Below are 20,651 nucleotides of genomic sequence, written 5' to 3' on the forward strand. Positions count from 1 at the left end.
ATGTTTTACAGTACAGTGCATATATGTGGCCTTAAAAAGGCTGTCACATAATTGCAAAAGTTATGTTGAAATCAGTTGAAGAATCAAACAACATATTAAGCTCAGCACCTATACATGTAACAAACTTGTTCTCGCACTTTATAGCAATAATTAATAAGCTAGCCGTAAATGATACATTCAAAACATCTTAAGGGGTAATCACAATTTTAGCAAGCAAAGTGTCAGTCTTACCCATAGTAAAGATGGGTCCGGGTGCTCATGCCCCAGACCTTCATCTTAGGGAGCCATCATGGAGAAAATCATGTGTAAAATTGATATAGGTAGGCACTCCGAATTCCCAAAAGTATATAGCAACAAGCAGCCATATTGTAGTTAAAAAATTATATAAAGTTTATTTAGTCCACATATAAAAGTACAAAGAAAGCCTTACGTGTTTCGTACCATTCACAGATTATTAGTTGCGTACAATGGGCGTGGGTAGAGCTTATCTGATGAGGACAAGAAGATAAAGCTTGGGGAATATTTATTAAGTCATCTTGAGAGTAGCATTCTAGAGGTTGGGTCAGGTCGCCTATAATCGAGCCCTGGCTCCAGCATGTGTATTGGATCGAAAACTAGTTAGCTTTTCATTCATCATGATCCAGTCAGTTTTATGCTTAAAGACTGTGATGTATATCAGTTTAGACTTAGACATGCCTCGGCAGTAATTTACTGAGCCGCTAAAAAGATTACTGTAAGCAGTTTATGCTGGAGTTTGCGAAACTGGACACGTTTCATTTAATAAGGCAGACATTGGGTCACGTTTCACGTTAATGTTAGAAACATAAAAAATAATAATTTATAGCCTAGGCAGGTCCACCAAATATAATACATCAAGCCTGTTTGGGGCAATCTCTGAAACAGTTAGGGTCGGCTGACACCACACTCTTGGCAATTCTCAAATCCCATCTGAACATTACTTTGTATGACCCTCTAATAGAATAGTATTTACTGAATTTGCTTTAGTTATGCCCCAACAGATGTTCCAAGTTTCAGGATTGTAGTCTTTAGAGCCATCAGTTTTTTCAATGATAAAGAACTATTGTATTGTATGGTATTTATTTAAATAGCACCAGAAATTGTCACAATGCTTTAGAAGGTATAAACACACATAGGGCTATAGGTAGTATAAATTAGACTGAGAATAAATACTTAAGCGGTAGGAGTCTCAGTACACAATCCAAATGAAGTGCCTGCCTGATAGAGCTTACAATCTATTAGAAACAGGAGGTAGAAACAAAATGGCGAAGGAAACAAGTGCAGGCATGCTAAACTCAATTTTCTATATTCTTACCTGTACTCTCTCGCCCTATCTAACCCTCCAATAAGAATTGTTTGGTTAAATAGAGGTAGTTCATTTTAATGATACCCTTTTATATTTTAAATATTATTATTAAGTGTTTTCCCTGTTCCCTGCTAACCTAGAATTGTTTGCTGTTCCCTACTAACTACAATTGTATTTTTCTTTCCCAAGCTTACATGGATAGCCTTGAAGGTAAACACATAAATTTTTTTTTAATACTCGTTATTGTTATAAACTGGCAGTTTACTGTGGTTTGCTGTTATTTTTGTATTATCATTTGTGTAGCACCAACATATTTACACAGTGTTATACAGAGACTGTTCATCATTCACATCAGACCCTGCCCAGTGGAGCAGTCTAAGGTCCCAAAAATATTAAAACAACATTATTAATTAAAGTCAGGAGCTAGTTAATTGGCTGTATGTTTTTGGATAGTTGGATGTATGTTTTTGGATAATTGTAGGAAACCCACACAGAACAGGAACATACAAAGTCATTGTAGATTGGGCCTAGGTCAGAATCAAAATCAGGACGCCAGCATTGCAAAACATTAGTGCTAACCTTGTTATGTTTGCATATAATGGTAAGTATTTGGTTTAAGGTCTGTATAAGTTACATTTTTGGCAGGATTAGTAAAAAGTCACTCATTGGCATATAGGCCAGGGACATACAGGGTGTTTTGCTATCTGGAAGAATGCAGCATCATGCAAAACAGCCCTGTCCTTCTGTGAGTGCATCTTAGATTTCTGTAACTTTACTTTTCAGTAGAAGTTTGTTTTATTGGCCCCTGCTCTTTGTGTGGCAGCAAATGGTATTGCCATAAAAGCATTTAAATAATGGTGATCTTTATGTAGCGTTTTTCTCCCATACGTGACTAACACTGAATACATTTACCCTGGTGTGGTGACACATAGAATCCCCTACTAGCAATTCACTTTGATCAACCTACTGCAGTTGGGATGTTGTCTATGGTTGCCATGGCTAACTGTGTGTGGCAAATTTGCCTAGAGTTAATAAATGAACCCCAACAGTATGTCCCACAAGGCACATAATATAGCCATTAGCCAACTTTCCTTCTGTAGTTTTATTAATTAACTAGGTAGAAGAATGATGCACATTCTAATCCTTTAGCAGTGTCTAGGAAAAAGGGGCCACTTAGTATTGATTGCGCACAGAAAGAGGCATCATTGTCTCTTTTTTCCTAGTTTCTTAGTTATGATAATAACCTACAATAGTAAATGACAGTTTAATGTATAATAAATCCACAGGCACTGTCAGTGTGCATTGAGTTACTGGCTCCTATAAATACAGTTAGAAGAGTCTGACACCCCCTAGTGGCACTGATACTTTATAACTTTGTTTTATTAAATAGCTGGAGCAGTATTTCTGTATTGCCAAGCTTTTCCATCTTGTTATAATAAATTATTCTACACTTTTCAGTGTTCCCTAATGATCATATTTTTAGCATATTCTAATAATTATTGCTGTCTTTCTGGTTTGACCTTCCACCCAAATATCTTTCCCGTGACAGCAACTTTCTAGAGACAAAACAATCAGACAGTTCTTGGCCAGTGCAAATGTACCATGTGACAGTCGGGTGGAATCAGCTGTCTAGCACAATTTGGCACACGTGCTCATTTGGTAATGTTCTGTTCACTCCTAATTGATCTGATTGTGGTACTGAATATCTCATGTAGCAAAATGAGCATGCTTTACCAATATCTATTTGACTGTTTCCAAATTATTCTCTGTAACACCCAGCATCCTCTGCTATCTATCTTGGCTTTTCAGCAGCTTAATTATGCATATTAATATCATTTATTTGAAGAAATATATAACATTTACATATAAATTAGAGACAGATTCTTGCTCACAAGATTTATGTAAAAAGTGTAGTATTTCTAACTGGCTCTGGTCATAAAAAAAAAGTTATGGAAAATAATCAAAGTAAAAACTTACCTTACTAATTCCACCCCCACAGTAGTTCATCATTGCTCAGTGCATAGGAACATTGCAATTTTTTTTCATAATGGTGCCCCCAACCATTGTACACAAAGCATCTAGTTAAGGCCCAGCTTTGACTAATTTCAAGTACATCTTGAAAATCCTTTCTTACAAATCCTTACATCCTTTCTTACAAATGCAATTTATTTTTCCTTCCACGGTTTTGCATACTCTTAATTTCTAATAGATTAATCACAATCAAATTGTGGTGACAAGAAAAGCCACAAATCACCTTTTCCCCATTTAATTCCAAGCAAGTTGGAAAATTTCTAAATGCTTGCATGTTTCAATGGTGAAGATATACTTATTATTGACTTCTATGGCTTCTCAGCATGTTTTAGATTTTTTTTAAATACATTTTGTAAAAATCAGGGTAGAATTGCAACTGGAATAACTGATAAATCATGTCCTCTAGTCTGCCCTGTACTAAACCTCGCCATGATAGAGACAGCATGGCCAACGTTCGGTAGGCAGGGGAGCCCATTGTCCATGATATATGAACCTCTTATATAGCAGAGGGACTATGACAAATACTCCATAACTGTCCAGTTAATGTATTACTACTAAAAGGGTACTAGAGGGTAACATACAGCGATAGTCCATAGAACTGTAAGAGGAAGCTTTTAGCAAACAGATGTTTGCTTTTAAACGCTACATGCTTTTAAATACTACATTTTGATTGAATATTATGGGTTACTATACCTGCAGCAAGCTTTCCACCTTTTATTACATTGCCCCATTAGAGTTTATAATGGCTTCCAAAATGTTTAGGGCAAAATAAAGAGTAGAGAAAAGGGTTAAAAATACACCTTGATTCCAAGTTGTGTTTTATTGTCTCATCCACAGTATGCACTTTATAAAAAGATGACACAAGCTGCAATCCTCATCCAGAGCAAGTTTCGAAGCTATTACGAGCAGAAGAAGTTTCAGCAGAGCCGACGCGCCGCGGTGCTAATCCAGCAGTACTACAGGAGTTACAAAGAATGTGGCAAAATGAGGCAAAGGCGTCGGACCGCTTCTCTTGTGCAACAGAAACTGAGGTGTGAATACTGGGTGTCTTTAACCTGTTTCCGCTCCCAAGTATGAACAGCAGGCACAGCCCAGTATGGTGCCCTTGGCAATTTGGTCAAAAAAGCAGTTCTTCATAGTCATCCATTCTCTTACTTAGCATCTTTCTTTTCATTTTTATGGATTTTGCTGAATGAATGTGTGGCATATGGATATATGGGAACTGCAATCTATTAGACTGCAACAAATAGATTTTACGGATAGTTTACTAGGTTCTATCATGTTTTTTACACTTGTTGCCCTGCACTTTTTTCAGCAGGCCCATCTAAAAGCAGTATAGAGACCTGAATTTCCCCTCATAAATACAGTACTGCCTGTGTCCAGGGTAATAGTAAATTACTCATTTTAACTGCAGGGTCACAGCATCTGTTTTTGTTTTACATTAAGAGGAGGGACTTGCAATAAAAGAATGAGATCTATTTCTCATGAAGATATCAAGATGGAAATGTACTAATATTAATTTTTTTGTCATTAGAAGCAGTTTGTTAACGAAAAAGCAGGACCAGGCTGCGCGGAAGATAATGAGGTTTTTACGTCGCTGCCGTCACAGGTATGTGATAGACACTACATTAACCGTATAAATGTGAATATTGTCCTGAAGCATGTATAACATTTCTTTAACTGAATCACTGAAATAGATAAAATGTCAGCCACCTCCCTCCGTGTGTGGCAAAGGGTTTTCAACACAAGGTAAGTTTGAATGGAAATAGAATTTTAAACTTGAATTTATATGAAAATTCATTTCATTCCATAACTTGGTGAAATCAGTTCTTGAGAAGTTTGGGGGATTTTTAGAGGCCTTTAATCTTAATCAGAAACTTCCAACACAAAAATGCTATATAATTACAGAGCTGCCATTGAAGCAGTTGCTGCAAATACACTGGAGTCTTATAGCATTAACTCCTAACAACAAATCAGGACTTTGCTTTCAGTATTCTACTTGCAGAAAGCTGTCAACCAGTATCTGGCTGGTTGCTATGGTTTACTCCACTGAAGCAGCTACTAGAGCTTTTATTTTGAGAGAAAAGGAAAAGCTCTGTTTCATCATAGAAAATAAATTTCCTGAGTGGCTTTTACATCATCTGACAGCAGCAGCGCACTTAGGGGCAGATTTATTTTGTGGTATAAAAACCATTGGCAAAATTTTCCACACATTTGTCGCATAAAGAAATGGTGTCATTTCTAATAGGTTTTTTCTAAGAGCGACTTCCGCCAGAACTTACTCAAGGTCTGAAGCTTTAAATCTGGTGTTTGGATGGCATGAAATTAAATACACCCTGATAAATTTGCCATTTATTTTACACTGCTTTTTACCCCTTTTTTGTCTGCAAATTTAGTTTACACAGCATAATAAATGGGCCCCTTATTGTATAATACCTGTTTTTGGACACTTTGCATTGTGTCATAGTGTGATGTGAAGTAGAGGTATTTAGATTTTTTATAAAACATTTTACCTTCTTTTCACTACATCTTAAAAAGAGAAATACTGATTCTCGTGTTTTTTATTAGTGTGTTACTTTATCGCATTAATTTTTTCATAAAGTCACACGCAAAGATATTTTTTTTTTAGTTGTACACGGTTCCTATTACTTGTATGGTATCACAATTTAAGAACTCTTCAGAATCCCTGCGTAAGCAAAGGTATATATATATTTAAATTCAAATACACCCAGGTGTGGTTTGAATAACTGCCAGGGCCTCTAGAGGTGAAATATATTCAGGAAATACTGGTGAGAAGATGCTAGAAAGTTTTTTCAATGGCAAAAAAATCTTAATCTGAAGGACATTTTTTCATTCAAGACTGAACTCAATTTTCATCTCGAACTTGATAAATCCTTCCTCAAAAGAAGATACCAGTACTCCTTCTAATTTCCAGTAGTACTGTATTGTGTATTAAAGGAGAAGGAAAGCTGTAATAACTGTAATGTAATTTAATTAATAAATAAAGTAAATTAATTAATTTAGTCTATTAGAAGATGCTGTATTGTGAATTGTAGGTTGCACGTAGTGCTGCATTGGTAGTAGCTGAGTGTAATTGATTAAATGTCACAAGCTAGTACATGCTCTATTTTTATTTAATATAAATAAATATGTATAGTTTAAGGAGGTTTACTTTATACCATGATCCCAGTGTGAAGAAGTTAAACATCTAACAACTGTAAATGCTGGATCATTAGAAGAGTAAAACTAGGCCAGGGAATGCAGTCTTTGCAGTCATATGTTATAACTGATTTGCTGTAATATCATAACAAGTCCCATGACAGGCCATAGGCCATCAGACTCCAAGACTCTTATATCCTCATACTTTATATAATAAAAGAGTTCTATGACCATTTAAAGATGGTGTGTGCAAGTCATCGAATGTCATTGTAGTTTCTAATATAAACAATAACATCACTAAGCACCTTTAAAAGATATTTTAGGAAGGGCTCCTGACTATTGTGTTCTATACATTTATTATAGAAGGATGTAGAACTACTATTTCTCTGGGCAGTATAATAGATGTGACATTACTGCTGTATTATAAACAGTCTTCGATTACTGGATAACCTATTATATTACAATTCTTTCACAATTTGCATCCAGAGAAACAATATGCGGATGGTTCTGATGATTTAATTACACCCTTTATTCTGACCCGCAAAATAAAGCCTAAGCATGAGTGTGTTTTAATTTGAAGTTGGTGAACATGTATTACTGTAAGATACCAGTGAAAAAAAGCAATATCTTAATTAATTTGTTGGGGGTTGGAGTGAGGATTGTGACTTAGAAATGTAAGTGCTAATCTAAGGATCTGTGACATGTGGGTTTCCAGGGGGTTTCCTACAGCTTCCTCCAAATATTGGTAGCTATACGCTGTTGAGGTATTCATGTCTATGGAAAATATTTGTACAATGGCAAAGAAAAGCATTTGCTTCCCTTTTTATGTATAAGAATATGCTAAGGAATACTTGGTGAAAGGAATAAGCTGCACCCTCATACTTCAAAAAGAATCACTTTAAAAAAAGAAGAACCCAAAGAAAACAGGATATACAGTTTTTTCTTTTGTACTGAAAAAATATTTTTCTAACCAAATGATACTGTGTATATTCATTGTAGCAAAGTTGTACCATATGTGTTTCCCAAATGACATTTTTTTGCAGTTGCAAAATACCTAATTCACCCAAAACTTACAATAAAAAATGCATCTGAGAATTGTTCTTGAATATTACATTCCCTTGAGACATCAGCTGATTAAGCATGTTAAAGATAGCATTTACTTAATCTAATGTATCTATAAGATTTCTCTTTCATCAGTTACACGTGTTTTGCTAATAGCTCTCTGCTATTGTTTTGCTATCTAAAGCCCTCTGGTGGACCATAGACTGTACAAAAGGGTGAGTTTAGCATCTGCTAGCCAGTTTCTCTCTTTCGTTTCTTTAACTCGTTGCTTTGTGCCTGCTTGCATGGGGCTGCAGATAAGACTTGCCAATAAGAGTCACATCCATCAAGTATGGAAACTATAGAAACCATTCAGTTGCATTTGCTATGACAAATGCTTTACGGTAAAGCACATGGGTATGCTAAAGATCAAACTGCATGAGAAACAAAACTGGCCTTGCCAAACCATCACTGGGCATGCTTGGAAAGTGGTGGAAAGGACCCAATGGCACCAGAAAAAAAGGCATTTTTTCCTGACCATCTTGAACATTGCTGAGGTAGAGCTAAAACTCAAGATCAAGATTTCAGTCAGTGCTGGTGATGAGGAAGAGGGTTAACGCACTAAGGCTGGCAGCTCCAAAAGAAAAAGGGATGTTAATCCTGCGACCCACCAGCAGTTATTGGACTATAACTCCCAGGGATTCTGGGAACTCTAGTTCAACATCAGCTGGAAAGGTACAGGTTAAACATCACTGAGATGAATAATAAAAATATCTATTATTACACAATGTAATAATATGACATTTGCATTTTCACCAAAGACATTTTCTAGCTAAGGGGTCCCTTCTGGTTTTGAAGGCCCAGGACAAATGCCATCTCTGCAGTACCCTTAAACCAGCCCTGATTTGAATCAACAATCTGCTTGCTTCATAAAACAATATAAAACCATTTCAAATTATTCTTGGAATTTTCAGACTGCCTGGGTACCTTACAATAATCTGGACAATGCAAGAATAAATAACATTAGCTGTTTCAGTATATTTGGATATGCTATTTCTGCATTGTACCATGCACACTATGAAGTCAATGCAAGCATCATCTTTAATTGCATGCATAAGTATATTCTTCACATTAGTTCCTGACAGCAATAACAAACCTATTACTCCTTTGTGGGCTATCTGTGGTTAGACATAAAGCAGAAATTAATTCAGACAAAGGAACAGTAGCAAAAAACGATCTCATGGGGAAATAAAAATTACATAGTAAATGAAGTTTATATAATATAATATAGATGCTGCCTGTTAATATGTCAATAAACGGAATAATAAGAATAATTCACAGTCTGCCAAATGTGCATCGTAGTAGGGAGGTATGTGATACATCTTTTGTACTCAGAAATGACAAATATAGATCGATGCACTGCTCAGTAGGGAAATCTGATGATATTCCAGACCTGACAAACGTAGAACATGTAGTAAAAATGCCTGTAAAAATTGTGACTTCAATCTAATCAGCTCAAAAAAAGTTTATGCATGGAGGAAGGCAAATAACCACCACTAGCTGTTATAAAATGTCATTCCCAGCATTATTAATCAACAAGTGGAGGGTTGGAGTTTCCCATCTCTTTAGAACCTGTACAGAGCTGTAGCTAGGCAATTTGAGTAAATTGTGGTCATGTAATATATTTACAGAATGATTGATAATTAACCTTGGTTACTAAAGGGCTCGGAGGATCACATATAATTGCCATGCGAATTAATTCAGGAGTTTATTACTTCCAAATCTAGCTACGCACGGGGCACAACAAAAGGCCATTTTGGTGTTTACTGAACCAAGTGGCTTACCAGTTTGCAAAAAACTCAAAATGTGATCAATAAAAACAACAATTCTGATTGGCTAATGAAACTATCCAACATTTAGGGCAAAGGTATCCAACTATTGGCCTGTGGGTTATATGTGGCTCTTAAAGGCCCCTTGTCTATGGACTCCATTGACTGCTGTGTATGGCACAATCATTTTATTAAAATTTATCCCACAAACATGTAATATGTTAGCTCGTTAGCACACTGTATGAAAAAAGATGTAAATGACAAGAAATCAATGGCCAACCAGGAAGCAGAACTGATTACGTATTTCTTTTCATCTGGTTGACCTTAGCCAACTGTGGTCCATTTGAATGAGGTCTAAATGATTTGAATCAAACATTTATTTAAATATACAGTTTCGAACAGGACTTTCTGATCAAAGCTGATGTGTATTGCAGAAAATTCAGTCATGGCTTCCCCACTGGGGAAAATGTCATTTTCCAATTCTCCTCAATGCTATACCTTTCTCTAATTTCTGTTCATATCAACTTGTTTGGCCCATCATGAAAAAATCAGTTATATGTTACCATATGTATCAGTAGCCAAATGGAACATTATAGCAAGGGCCTAGTGGCAGAATGGTCACATGTCAGGTAGACAGTTATGGCAGCCTTAACACTTTATTCCTTGCCAGATACAATATTTATATATTCTATTTTACCTTGGTGGAGGAAGAAATATAGTGGCACTTGTACATATTTCCAATTATAAATGCTAAAATTATTAAGGTTCTGTGCACAAAATAAATATGGTCCATGTGGTTTTACAGAAATAAAGTGAAAGTAAGCTATGCAGACTAATGTATGTATAAGAAATACTCCATTACTAAGTAGCAGAATGTTGTACAGGTATGGGATCTCTTATCCGTAAATCCGTTATCCAGAAAGCTCCGAATTACAGAAAGCCTGTCTCCCATAGACTCCATTATAATCAAATAATTGAGAATTTTCAAACTGATTTCCTTTTTCTCTGTAATAATAAAACAGTCCCTTGTAATTGATCCCAACTAAAATATAAATAATCTTCATTGGATTTAAATTAATCCTATTGGGTTTAAATAATGTTTTATTGATTTTTTAGCAGACTTAAGGTATGGAGATCCAAATTACCACCCGGAATACCTTTGGTCCCGAGCATCCTGGATAATGAGTCCTATACCTGTATTACAAAAGTAGTTTAATGGACACAACTATAGCTAATTGCACATTCAGCAATAATGTGTAATATCAGAAATTTTTGACCATCCCACAATTATCCCTCTAAATAACTAAATAAACATCTCAACTCTGTTATGAGCAGTTGAATGATTACTGGGGTTAAGGAGCAGGCAGTAATAAGGTGAGGTTGGAGGTGGCCACCAAACCCAAAACTTTGGCAGAATGGGGTAATGAGGTGGTGGGTGTGGATTAGAAGATAAAAGGTAAGTAAAAAGATCATGTCATGTTAGGTCACCGCCAAACGGAGCAGGCGGATAAACGCAAGCTGAGAATGTGCCCCAACATTTAAAAAATCTTACTGATATGCCTGCACCCAGATCCACTGCTTCAGCCTGGGTGCAGTCACACAAAGTGGAATTTGCAGTGAAACTGCTTGCGTGTGCAGTTTTGGGCCAAATTCTACTCAGTGTGCCTGTACCCGTGCCAATGCAATGTTTCTGGGTGCTGGCACAACAATCAGCTTTTTGGAGGCATGAGAGTCAGAAGTGTAAGATCACTGGTAGGATGATAAATATTGTGAAAATGCACTGCATCTATTGAGAATGAAAATAGCAGAGGGAAAACATTACCAAGAACTCTCCCGGGCACAATGCATACACTATCTCCTACATACAAAGAAAACATTGGTTAAACTTTAAACTTAAAGGGGAACTATCATAAAATGAAAATTTAATATAAGCTGCATCTCACTAAAATAAGAAACTTTCTAAATATAATCAGTTAAAAATTCTGTACTGTTTCTGAAATAATGAACTTACTCTTCACTAACTCCCTCTCGCCATCTGTCTTCTTTCATTCTCTTTTCATGCAGGAATTAAAGTCAAGTTTTGGTAGACAGGTCTAATACATCCTTTGGGGGGGTACACCGTGAATAAGATGTACAATTTGTTTAATAATGTCCAGTTCGTGCCATCCTATCTCTCTAGGTCTTGGGGTTGCACACTTTGCTTACTCTTTCAAAATAACTGGCTCTGACAGAATTATTCTCTCTCTACATTCAGAATTTGTGTCAGAGTCAGTTATTTAGTTAGATTTTCTTTGTGATATGTTGTTATTTTGTTTGTGTTATTTGAGTTAGCACCAACAGATCTGCGAGGAACAGGGTTGGACTGGGCCGCCGGGACACGGGAAAAATCCCAGTGGGCCCTGGCGGCCCAGACCCGACTCTTGCAGTGCTCCCCCTGATCCTCCCCTGCCGCGTTAAATTTACACGCTCGGGGTAGGACGTTGGGTGAGGGGGGGGCCCTGCGAGGGGGGTTAGGGGGGCCCCTGCGGGGGGTTAGGGGACATCTGCAGGGCCCCTGGGGCTGGAGCCCCTGTGGGCCCTTCACCCCCCAGTCCGACCCTGGCTAGGAAAGGGACCCCCCCAAAAAGGTGTATGAGACCTACCTGTCAATCAAAACCTGAACTCGACTGCTGCATGAAGAGATACTGAAGAGAGACCGGTTGCTGAGAGGGGGATAATCAAGATTAAATTGATTATTTTGAAATGGTACAGAATGCGTAATTGATTATATTTAAAAAGATAAATAGATAAAGCTTATATTAAATTTTCTTTTTTACAATAAATCCTCTGCAAGGAGATTGTGGAGAAGTGTTATATAAAACTGATAGGGGAAAGAAGTAAAGATGAATACAACAGTTTATAGTTTAAGGATATGTGTTTGCTTATGTTTATTAAAGGACAAGGAAACACAGATTCATGTGGGGGTGCCAGTATGTTCTCACTAGAGAATCCAATTATTTTTTCGATGTGCAATGTAACATTTGGTTACTATGTGCAGTAAAGTTTTTGGATTTTAGTCTACTGCACATTCTACACCTGGGAAAGGTAAATTATGGCAGCCCACAGTAATTAGCCGTCCTGTCCCCAGTGCTTTGTATGTAAGCGATTTGTGCTGCCCTAGGCCTGGGCCTTTGTGCCTCGCCACAAATCAGGGCCTGACAGTGAATCCATGTTTTCTTGTCCTTTAATGCATCTATCACTATATGGCTTTATACTCTCTGTTTCAGTGTGAATTTCAAGGACACAGGGCAAGAAATGAATGGCTCAGCAGTGCACTGTCCTTTATAAACAATACCATGCAACTAAAAGGGGATCTCTACCCTAAAACTGTTTTTTTTAACAACAATTACTTACAAATAACTGTAAAACTGTTCATTTTTTTAAATTGATTGTAAATCAGTCAGTTGCTTAAAATTACATTTTATTTCATTATATAAAAAATCTGTTTTTGGGTGGGGGTCCCCTCCAATGCCCAAGATATAACATGAGTACACTTCCTTTCTCATCTATGCGAAACCATAGTTCCAATGTGTCTTGTACATTACCTAAACATCTTCTGACATTTTCTGCTATCTTTTATGTTTCCCAAAAAAGATTTATTTCCTTACCTTTTACACTTTTTTTAAATCTTCTAATCGACATTATGTAAGCTTTAGAGCAGCAAGCAAACACTAGACATTGCTGAGTCAACAGCACCATTCATTATAAAAATGAGAAGTTTTTTTTTCCTGAAAGGGCCTCAGTGAATTTTCTTTGATTGTATAGCTTGTCTATAAAAAAATTCTCATTGTGGCAAGGCAGGTGCATGGCATTACAATTATGCTTTTGTGTCCAAACAATACATGTTTCTGTTTGCTGAGCACACAGGCCATTTCATCACTTTATAAAATAAAGCCACGGTTCTATAGAACTGGTAGATGATTGTTTAGAATAAACCGTGGAATCATAAGCAGAACAAGTTAGTTCTGTGTTATTGAAATAAGGGAAAGGAAGTGTGCAAAATGCAATTCAAAGTTGAATAGACAGCATCAAAACTTTAAGGTTTAAATGCATTTAACACCAGCAACTGTGCCAATAAGATCCACCTACAAAAGATTGCATAAACTTTAAGTGGTGTTTGACATGTTTCCGAAAACTTTACCAGGGTCCTCCCCAGGGGGGTGCTTTTTGCTTTTAAAATAATTTTATTTGTAGTAGTACAGCCTCCTTAGCATCTGATTAGCAATGGGAGTCAGGCTTTTTGTTGCTTTTCCCAGTGCACATGGTTTGTAACCCTGAGTATGGATGCACTAAGCAAGATAAATGCAGTGACAGTTACATGTAAAATACCTTCCTGAACACCCTGCAGGATAAATATAGGGCCAGTATCTTATATAATACCCCAGAATGCTAGATAAATATAGTGTGAATTTCATAGATCTAAATAGATAAATACAGTGTCAGTTTCATGAATAATCACCCAAGAACACATGGCAGGATGAATACAGTTCAATATAATATACAATTCAATACATAATGCCACATATATATACCAGTTCAGTGCCCTAGCGGAAAACGGTGGTTGTCAAAATGCTTGTAGTGGTTTTGAATAGCATCCAATAATTGTAATGGGTTCTTTTTATCTTTGTAGATACAGAGCTCCAATGGAAAAGAAACCCTTTAAAAAATCCCCAGTTCCATGTACTCTGTATAACCGATTCTATACCTGTAGTAAATGTGCTCCACTTCTAGGGAGTTTTGGTAGGATTGTCCTTAGGGTAAATGCAACCTGCTGCATGTGTAAAATACAGGCCACTATACTTACGGCTGGTTTTAAATATTATACATGTAACTGTAGTTTGTGTATTTTTTAGGTGTTTATAGAGAAGGATAATGATCAGTCTGAGACCCCCTTCTACGTTACACACTGTGCAGCCTCACACTTAGGGCTGTGACAGACGGGGAGATTAGTCGACTAATCTCCCAAAATGCCAACCCACCGGCGAGAATATAAATCGCGGCGATTTGCCAAAGTCGCGGAAGTTGCCTTGAGAGGAAACTTCTGCGACTTCGGCAAATCCATTCAGTTGTGACATTCTAGATGTAGTTCAGCTCTTGGTTCTGAGCCATTGTGGTACAGAAACAGTTCAGAGTAGACATGATAACTGATAAGTCTTTTCACCCTTTGACAAACATGACCCTGTGATTTGAATTGATACAGGGTTTGGGATTGCAGTGCCAGCCATTATTGGGTTGTTAATTTATCTCCTCTTTTGCAGAAAGTTTTAACAATTCAGACCTTGATTTGGCCAGACTGTGCAATTCCTATCAAGTTCTAGATAAAACTGCAGCATATCCATTCTTATCTATGAATGCATGAATTGTATCACAGCATGTAGCCGGACGCACACCATCATTAAGTCTCTGGCATATCCATTCTGTAACATAACTGCATGGAGTTTCTTTGCAGACCTGAAATTGACAACAAAGCTCTTCACGCAGAATTTTAGGGCTCATTATTTACAAAACAAAATGCATTTATCAGCATTTTGTTGCCATGAATCATTTTTCCATTGGCAGTTTCCTTATATGCTGAGCTTATATGGAACTATTGGACTGTATGGCAAGGCTAATGGCTATGCCCATAGGAAGTGCAGTTTATTGACTAGTATAGAATACATTTCAGAGAGTAGAGCAAACTAAATAACAGATTTAGAATTGTCATCTGCCTTGCAATCTCTTGAGCCATAAGGTAGATAGTTGCATTAACAATATGTATTGTTAAGGAATCGCACACACACAACCATATATGCAGTCGGGGAGCTTACCCCATTTATTGTGACCACCTAGATCAACGTTTCGGGGGGGGGGGTAAAACCTCCCTGACGAAGGTACTAAAGGGGACTAAATGCCAGTCGAAAATGAAAGCAAAATTAGAGCTATTCCCTTACTGAAACCACCTGTTGTAACATAAACTGTATATAATACTTGTGCACCCAGGACTACAGCCAGGACACTTGCTTTGGGTTTATTTTATTGTTTGACTTCTTGCTAACAAGCACATGCTTTGTCTTTTTAATCTCTATTTCCTAAAGATGAGCATCTGCATACATTCAGCTGAAGTGGGGATACTAACAGTCAGGGACCCAGCTACTTTTAAAAAACAAATGTATTAATTAAAGTGAGGAATTGGAGACAATTCAGGAGACAACTGAAGCAGTGCAGAAGGGAGGACACATATTCAGTGTAAGCACCATAGGAGTCATTTAGTAAGTGCAGGGTACTAAGTACAAAAAACAAACGCAGTCCACCATGTTTTTAGCAGTTTGTGCTTTCCCCCGCTCCTATCCTGTGTGCCATTCACACTTGTAATCCAGGAAGTGCCATCTGGCTCAGGCTGCAAATGAGTTCTTATGTCTAAGGGCATATGCGTTGGCCGAAGTTTCCTTTGCGATGCAACTTCGGGAAATCGAAGCAATGCGTATGCCATCCCACTGGCGATTTATATTTTAGCCATTGGGATGGCATATCGGATAGATTAGTCGCCCGCGGTGGTGAAGATTTAACGCGGGCGACTAATCTCCCCGTGTGCCACTGCCCTAAAGGTTGCTATCAGTATTGGATTATGTAGCTTCAGAAGTTACAGTTAGTTATTACAGAGTTATTCACCTGAATAGGATACTGTGAGAAACTAGTATTGTTGTATTTTGAAACTTTCTGGATAATAGATCCCCACCTGTACTTTAAAAACAGAAGAGTGTACAGTTACAGCAGAAGATACAGCTTCTCCTTCACATTTCTCCAGATACTTTCACTGGGGCAGGAAATGTCTAAGGCTCCAGCCTGGTTTACAAGTAGGTTGTAGTTTCTAGACACCAACCTTGCATTCAGCCAACATACAATTTGCAGAAGTACCAAGCCCTAAAGTGTAGGGTGACCTCCCTTCATCATCTGTGACTAAGGGCAAAAAAACATTGCAAAAGCCAATAAATGTAGCTAGTCTCATGGGGTTGTGTCTGTGCAACTAGATACAACTAACCAATTTAAATGGAAACATTATTACAATATGTCTGTGCCCTAATATGTAGGCTGCAGATCCGTAACATCACCGGTCTCAAATTTTTAGCAATTTGATGCATCAAGCAGTTAGGCAGGGCATTACAATAGGGCATCATGCACATTAAATTCAGACTTATCCTGAATCCCAGGCATATCTATTAATGTTTAGTGACGTTCACATGGCCATCAACAATACAGTATAGTTCAGCTGGGATCCAACATCTATCCCTCTCAAAAGCATAGTTGAGAGCAGACCCCACAAATATGGGGGGCTTGTAGCCAAATTAGGCCATATAAGGCCCTGTGACACACAACCCACTGCACACTGGCCACAATCCTTGCTATGCTCCCCCTGCAGCAGCCTGTGATCCCTGTTACCACCTCCAACCTTTACATCTAACATGGGGGTGAGGGGTAGAATGTTCCAAGTTACTATTTGATAAAGTCTTAGCAAGAAGTTTATTTTTCCTTTCATTTGAGATGTAAATGTCACGGTGCAGGGTGGCAGGACCTGGTAGTCTGGTCTCTTCACCAACATTCCACTTTACTCAAAAGGTAATATCTATTAAAGAAAAGACCTTTGCATTACAGTTTGTTTGTTTTTTTGTAGGCAGTCATTGCAAAATGGCATAATGTCAACATTTTCAAGCAAAATAAAAATACATAAAGGGTCTGTGAAATGTGCAATCTTACTTGGCAGGGCTGAGCAATGAGTAAATTATTATTTTGGAAACATTAATTATATATAGAATGGGACTCATTTATTATGGCTCCTTAGTGTTCAAAAGTGCCAAGTGCAGTGTTTTGTCAGGCTCAAGGCAGCCCTGTACCTAATGCTTACCACAAGCAGGCAGTAAGTGCAGGGCTGCGCTGCTTGATGTGCAAGCTAGTAAGCAAGTTAGAGTTTGTGCCGTCCCCAACCCAGCCATCATGAATGCAGTGCTGCCAGATACAGACAGACTGCAGGACTTGTGCTCTATTCTGCATTGCAAAGACCTCCAGCTACAGTATTAAGTACTGCCCGACCATCTGTGCATGTATGATCCTGGTGGACTGAGGACTATCAGTCCTGATAGAAAATTAGAGAACATCTGATGGTCGGCAACTCCTCTTCACTTTTTATTTTACCATTCAGCTCGATCAAATGGAACAGTACACCATACAATGGGCTATTTGGTTAGAGTATTGCAAGTCAGCAATGTAGGGTGACGGCTGCATCTTTCTTATAATAACTTTTATAGCGTTTCAACTAAGATAAATGATTTTACATACTTTCCTTTACAGCAAAGAAATTAATGGTCCCAATCTCCTGCACAGTTATGATTCATATTATGTTAGAGCCTTCTCTTTTTACAATTTCGATATATAGATTTGGTTGTTTCCAGATCAGCCATAGGTATTTAACCAGCAGTGTAGAAAACGGTAAGGCTGATGCCCCACAGAGCAAGTTAGTTGCTCATGATAAATCTCTGCTATTAGGGGCAACTAACTGCTCCTAAATGCCTTTCCACCGGCAACAATAAGAGTGGGACATCAGCCTAAGGCAGTTTACCAATATAGTGGAATTGGCTGCGACTGGACTGGCAATCTGGATACTGCAAATACCAGAGAAACTGCTGTAAGATGCCAGCGTGGGCTTTAATGTACTTGAAATGCCAGGACCACATGCACACATAAGCAAAAATATAAGTACTAGGTAATGGATTCCTCCTTCCTTAACAAAAGAATGTACAAATTGTATCTTTACCCTACACAATAATAGACATTGTAATCAGGCAACAATAAATACTTTTTATGGTGATGACAATATCCCCTTTTCAGACAAACTTCCCCAAAGTGACTGTTCTTTATCCTTTCTAATGAACAGTAGGCAGATAAAAGCGATGTCAAATCAAGTTTATTGGGAATTTTTATTTAGTTATATATTTAGTTTCCTCTTTTAACCCCCAATGTTGTGAAATATATTTATGAAAATACAGGTATGGGATTCCTTATCCTGAAACCCGTTATCCAAAAAGCTCCGAATTACTGAAATGGAATCTCCTACAATCAAATAATTACATTTTTAAAAATGTATTTCCTTTTTCTCTAAAATAATAAAACAGTAACTTGTACTTGTAAAGACCCCTGGAAAACCCTAGGTCCCAAGCATTCTGCATACCAGGTCCCATACCTGTACTAGGATGTAAGAAAAAGATCTGCCAAAATGCATTTAATAAAAAAAAAAAAAAATGAATAATAGTTTGCCAGGCAGATTAGAGATCTTCAGTTATTGCTTGTGGCACACACGGTGTAATAAAACCGCAGTGCCACGTGTGCCTGAGCCGGGGGCCATTCAGCTTTTCTTGAAACTTTATTTCCCATCATCTCCAAGCCTTTGGCTGTCAAGGAATACAGATTTATTGTCAATCACAGCTACAGAACTAAAGCACAGTGAAGAATGGCAGCAAATATGGCAAAAATCATTTTTTTAAGGTTTATTTATGAAACTGACTTCAAATCAAACAACATTTGTTCTAAACCTTTTTTTTTCTTGTGTGGAAATGTCTAACCAATAATCAAGTTTTTTTAAAAAAAGAAAAAAAAAAAAAAAAGAAAATAATTGTCTTTCGTTTACTTCTTGCAGGATCTGAATTATTTTGGAGCAAACATGTGTGTTTTAAATTGCAGAGAGATGTGCCATTCTTATTGGGCCTCTCTTTCTTTTTTACTTTGCATCCCTAATGAGATTTCGGGAAAGTGGCAAGATAAGACATTTCCTAAATTTCCCACAGGCCCTTTCAGCTCTAAGAGCAACAGGTAACTTCACAAAGTGTTCCCCAGTCCAGCTGGGATTTATCTTATTTTATTTTTATTACTGACCCCTAGCATTGCAATATTTTTTTTTTCCTGTGTATCATACACTCACTTGTTAACCCTCTCATTGCTGAAAAGATCCTAAACGCTAATCAAAGCAATGTCTTGGCGCCATCCTCAGCATTGAATGGGTTACAAACTGGCCTGGCTGGGCATAAACATTTATTTTACACAAGGCTTTGCCCTACCTAGGGTTCATCAAACCAACTAACATTATTCAGCTAACACCCCAGTGAATTTATTTGTTTCTATTGTACTTTAAAAGAGGAAATATTAAACTTGGAGTAAGCCAAGGATAAGGGAATACAAGCTCATTATAGGTGGTCGGCTAATGAACCGTTGTGCTTTTGCACATTTTTGTTTTCAAACAAACAAATTCCTGGGAATTCTGCTTGGTAATGGCATTCAGTATCCATCACTTCTGCTTTTAAAACAGGAGTTTTATGGTAAAGGAGATGTTTCTGGGATATAAAATTATCTGTACCATACAACTGAAACTTTATTAACTGTTCTAGATTCGGTGCTATAGAAAATGGGTTAAATGAATAATTAGTGCATGAACCTTTAAAACCAAGTATTCTCAGAAGGTTTATCTCTGTGAGCCCCTAGGTTTATGGCACCCATATAAAGCAGTACAGACTCATTCAGACCACATATAGTCAGATGTTTGTTTGAGTGAACCACACAATGTGGAAGATCCCAGAAGGTCCATTAAAGGGACAGTATACCCCTAAATACACTTTGAAAATGAACACATTGAATTGGACTTGTGTTGAAATTATATTCTGCCTAATGTTTTTATTTTTAAAAATTCAGATTTTCCCATTTATTTTCCCATTATAAAACACTAATTTGACAGTTGGGCTAATCTAACTGAACCTACTTCCCTCTCACTTATAAACAGGTCAGTTTGTCTATCTACCTTTAAACAAACATACCTCTCCTTTATCTAAGCAGCAGTCTTTAAGCAGCTCATTATCAGGGGCTTCTCAGTAAACTGGTAATTAGTTTTTTCAGCTTCTTTGAAGTTCTGTGGCATCAGAAAGTGACAAGAAGTGCTAATGTGAAAATGGCTTCATATTCTTGTTTAGTGCCAGATATAAATCACAGATATTTATTAATTAAAAGTATGTTCAGCACAGGCCCTATTCACTGAGCTCATATTGAAAGGGATGTGTACTGGCCCTTTAGGTTTATTTAGCCATTAAACAGACATGAAGGTCTGAACTTATGTCTTACGTCATATGAATTAAAAGAAATGTCTTCAAATTGTTGGCTTATATGTGTGCATAGCCTGCTCCATCTGCAATAACCCATCATTTTGTCGTAGGTGG

General features: G+C 37.4%; 1 protein-coding gene across 13 annotated transcripts in view; it reads left to right on the forward strand.

The window, feature by feature from the left end:
- The window catches only part of camta1 (calmodulin binding transcription activator 1), a 1,176,955-nt gene that overhangs the window by 1,145,824 nt on the left and 10,480 nt on the right, over positions 1-20,651 (forward strand). For 6 of the 13 annotated variants that reach the window (XM_031905359.1, XM_031905367.1, XM_031905365.1 and 3 more), the window contains 3 exons: positions 1,514-1,534; positions 4,193-4,386; positions 4,890-4,964. In XM_031905359.1, the coding sequence (XP_031761219.1) occupies positions 1,514-1,534; positions 4,193-4,386; positions 4,890-4,964 (290 nt within the window). Of the gene's footprint in view, positions 1-1,513; positions 1,535-4,192; positions 4,387-4,889; positions 4,965-7,760; positions 7,792-20,651 lie in introns of all 13 variants that reach the window. The other 7 variants (XM_031905360.1, XM_031905371.1, XM_031905364.1 and 4 more) reach the window with 5 other exon arrangements.

The sequence above is a fragment of the Xenopus tropicalis genome, chromosome 7, assembly GCF_000004195.4.
Source record: "Xenopus tropicalis strain Nigerian chromosome 7, UCB_Xtro_10.0, whole genome shotgun sequence".
Classification (NCBI taxonomy): domain Eukaryota; kingdom Metazoa; phylum Chordata; class Amphibia; order Anura; family Pipidae; genus Xenopus; species Xenopus tropicalis.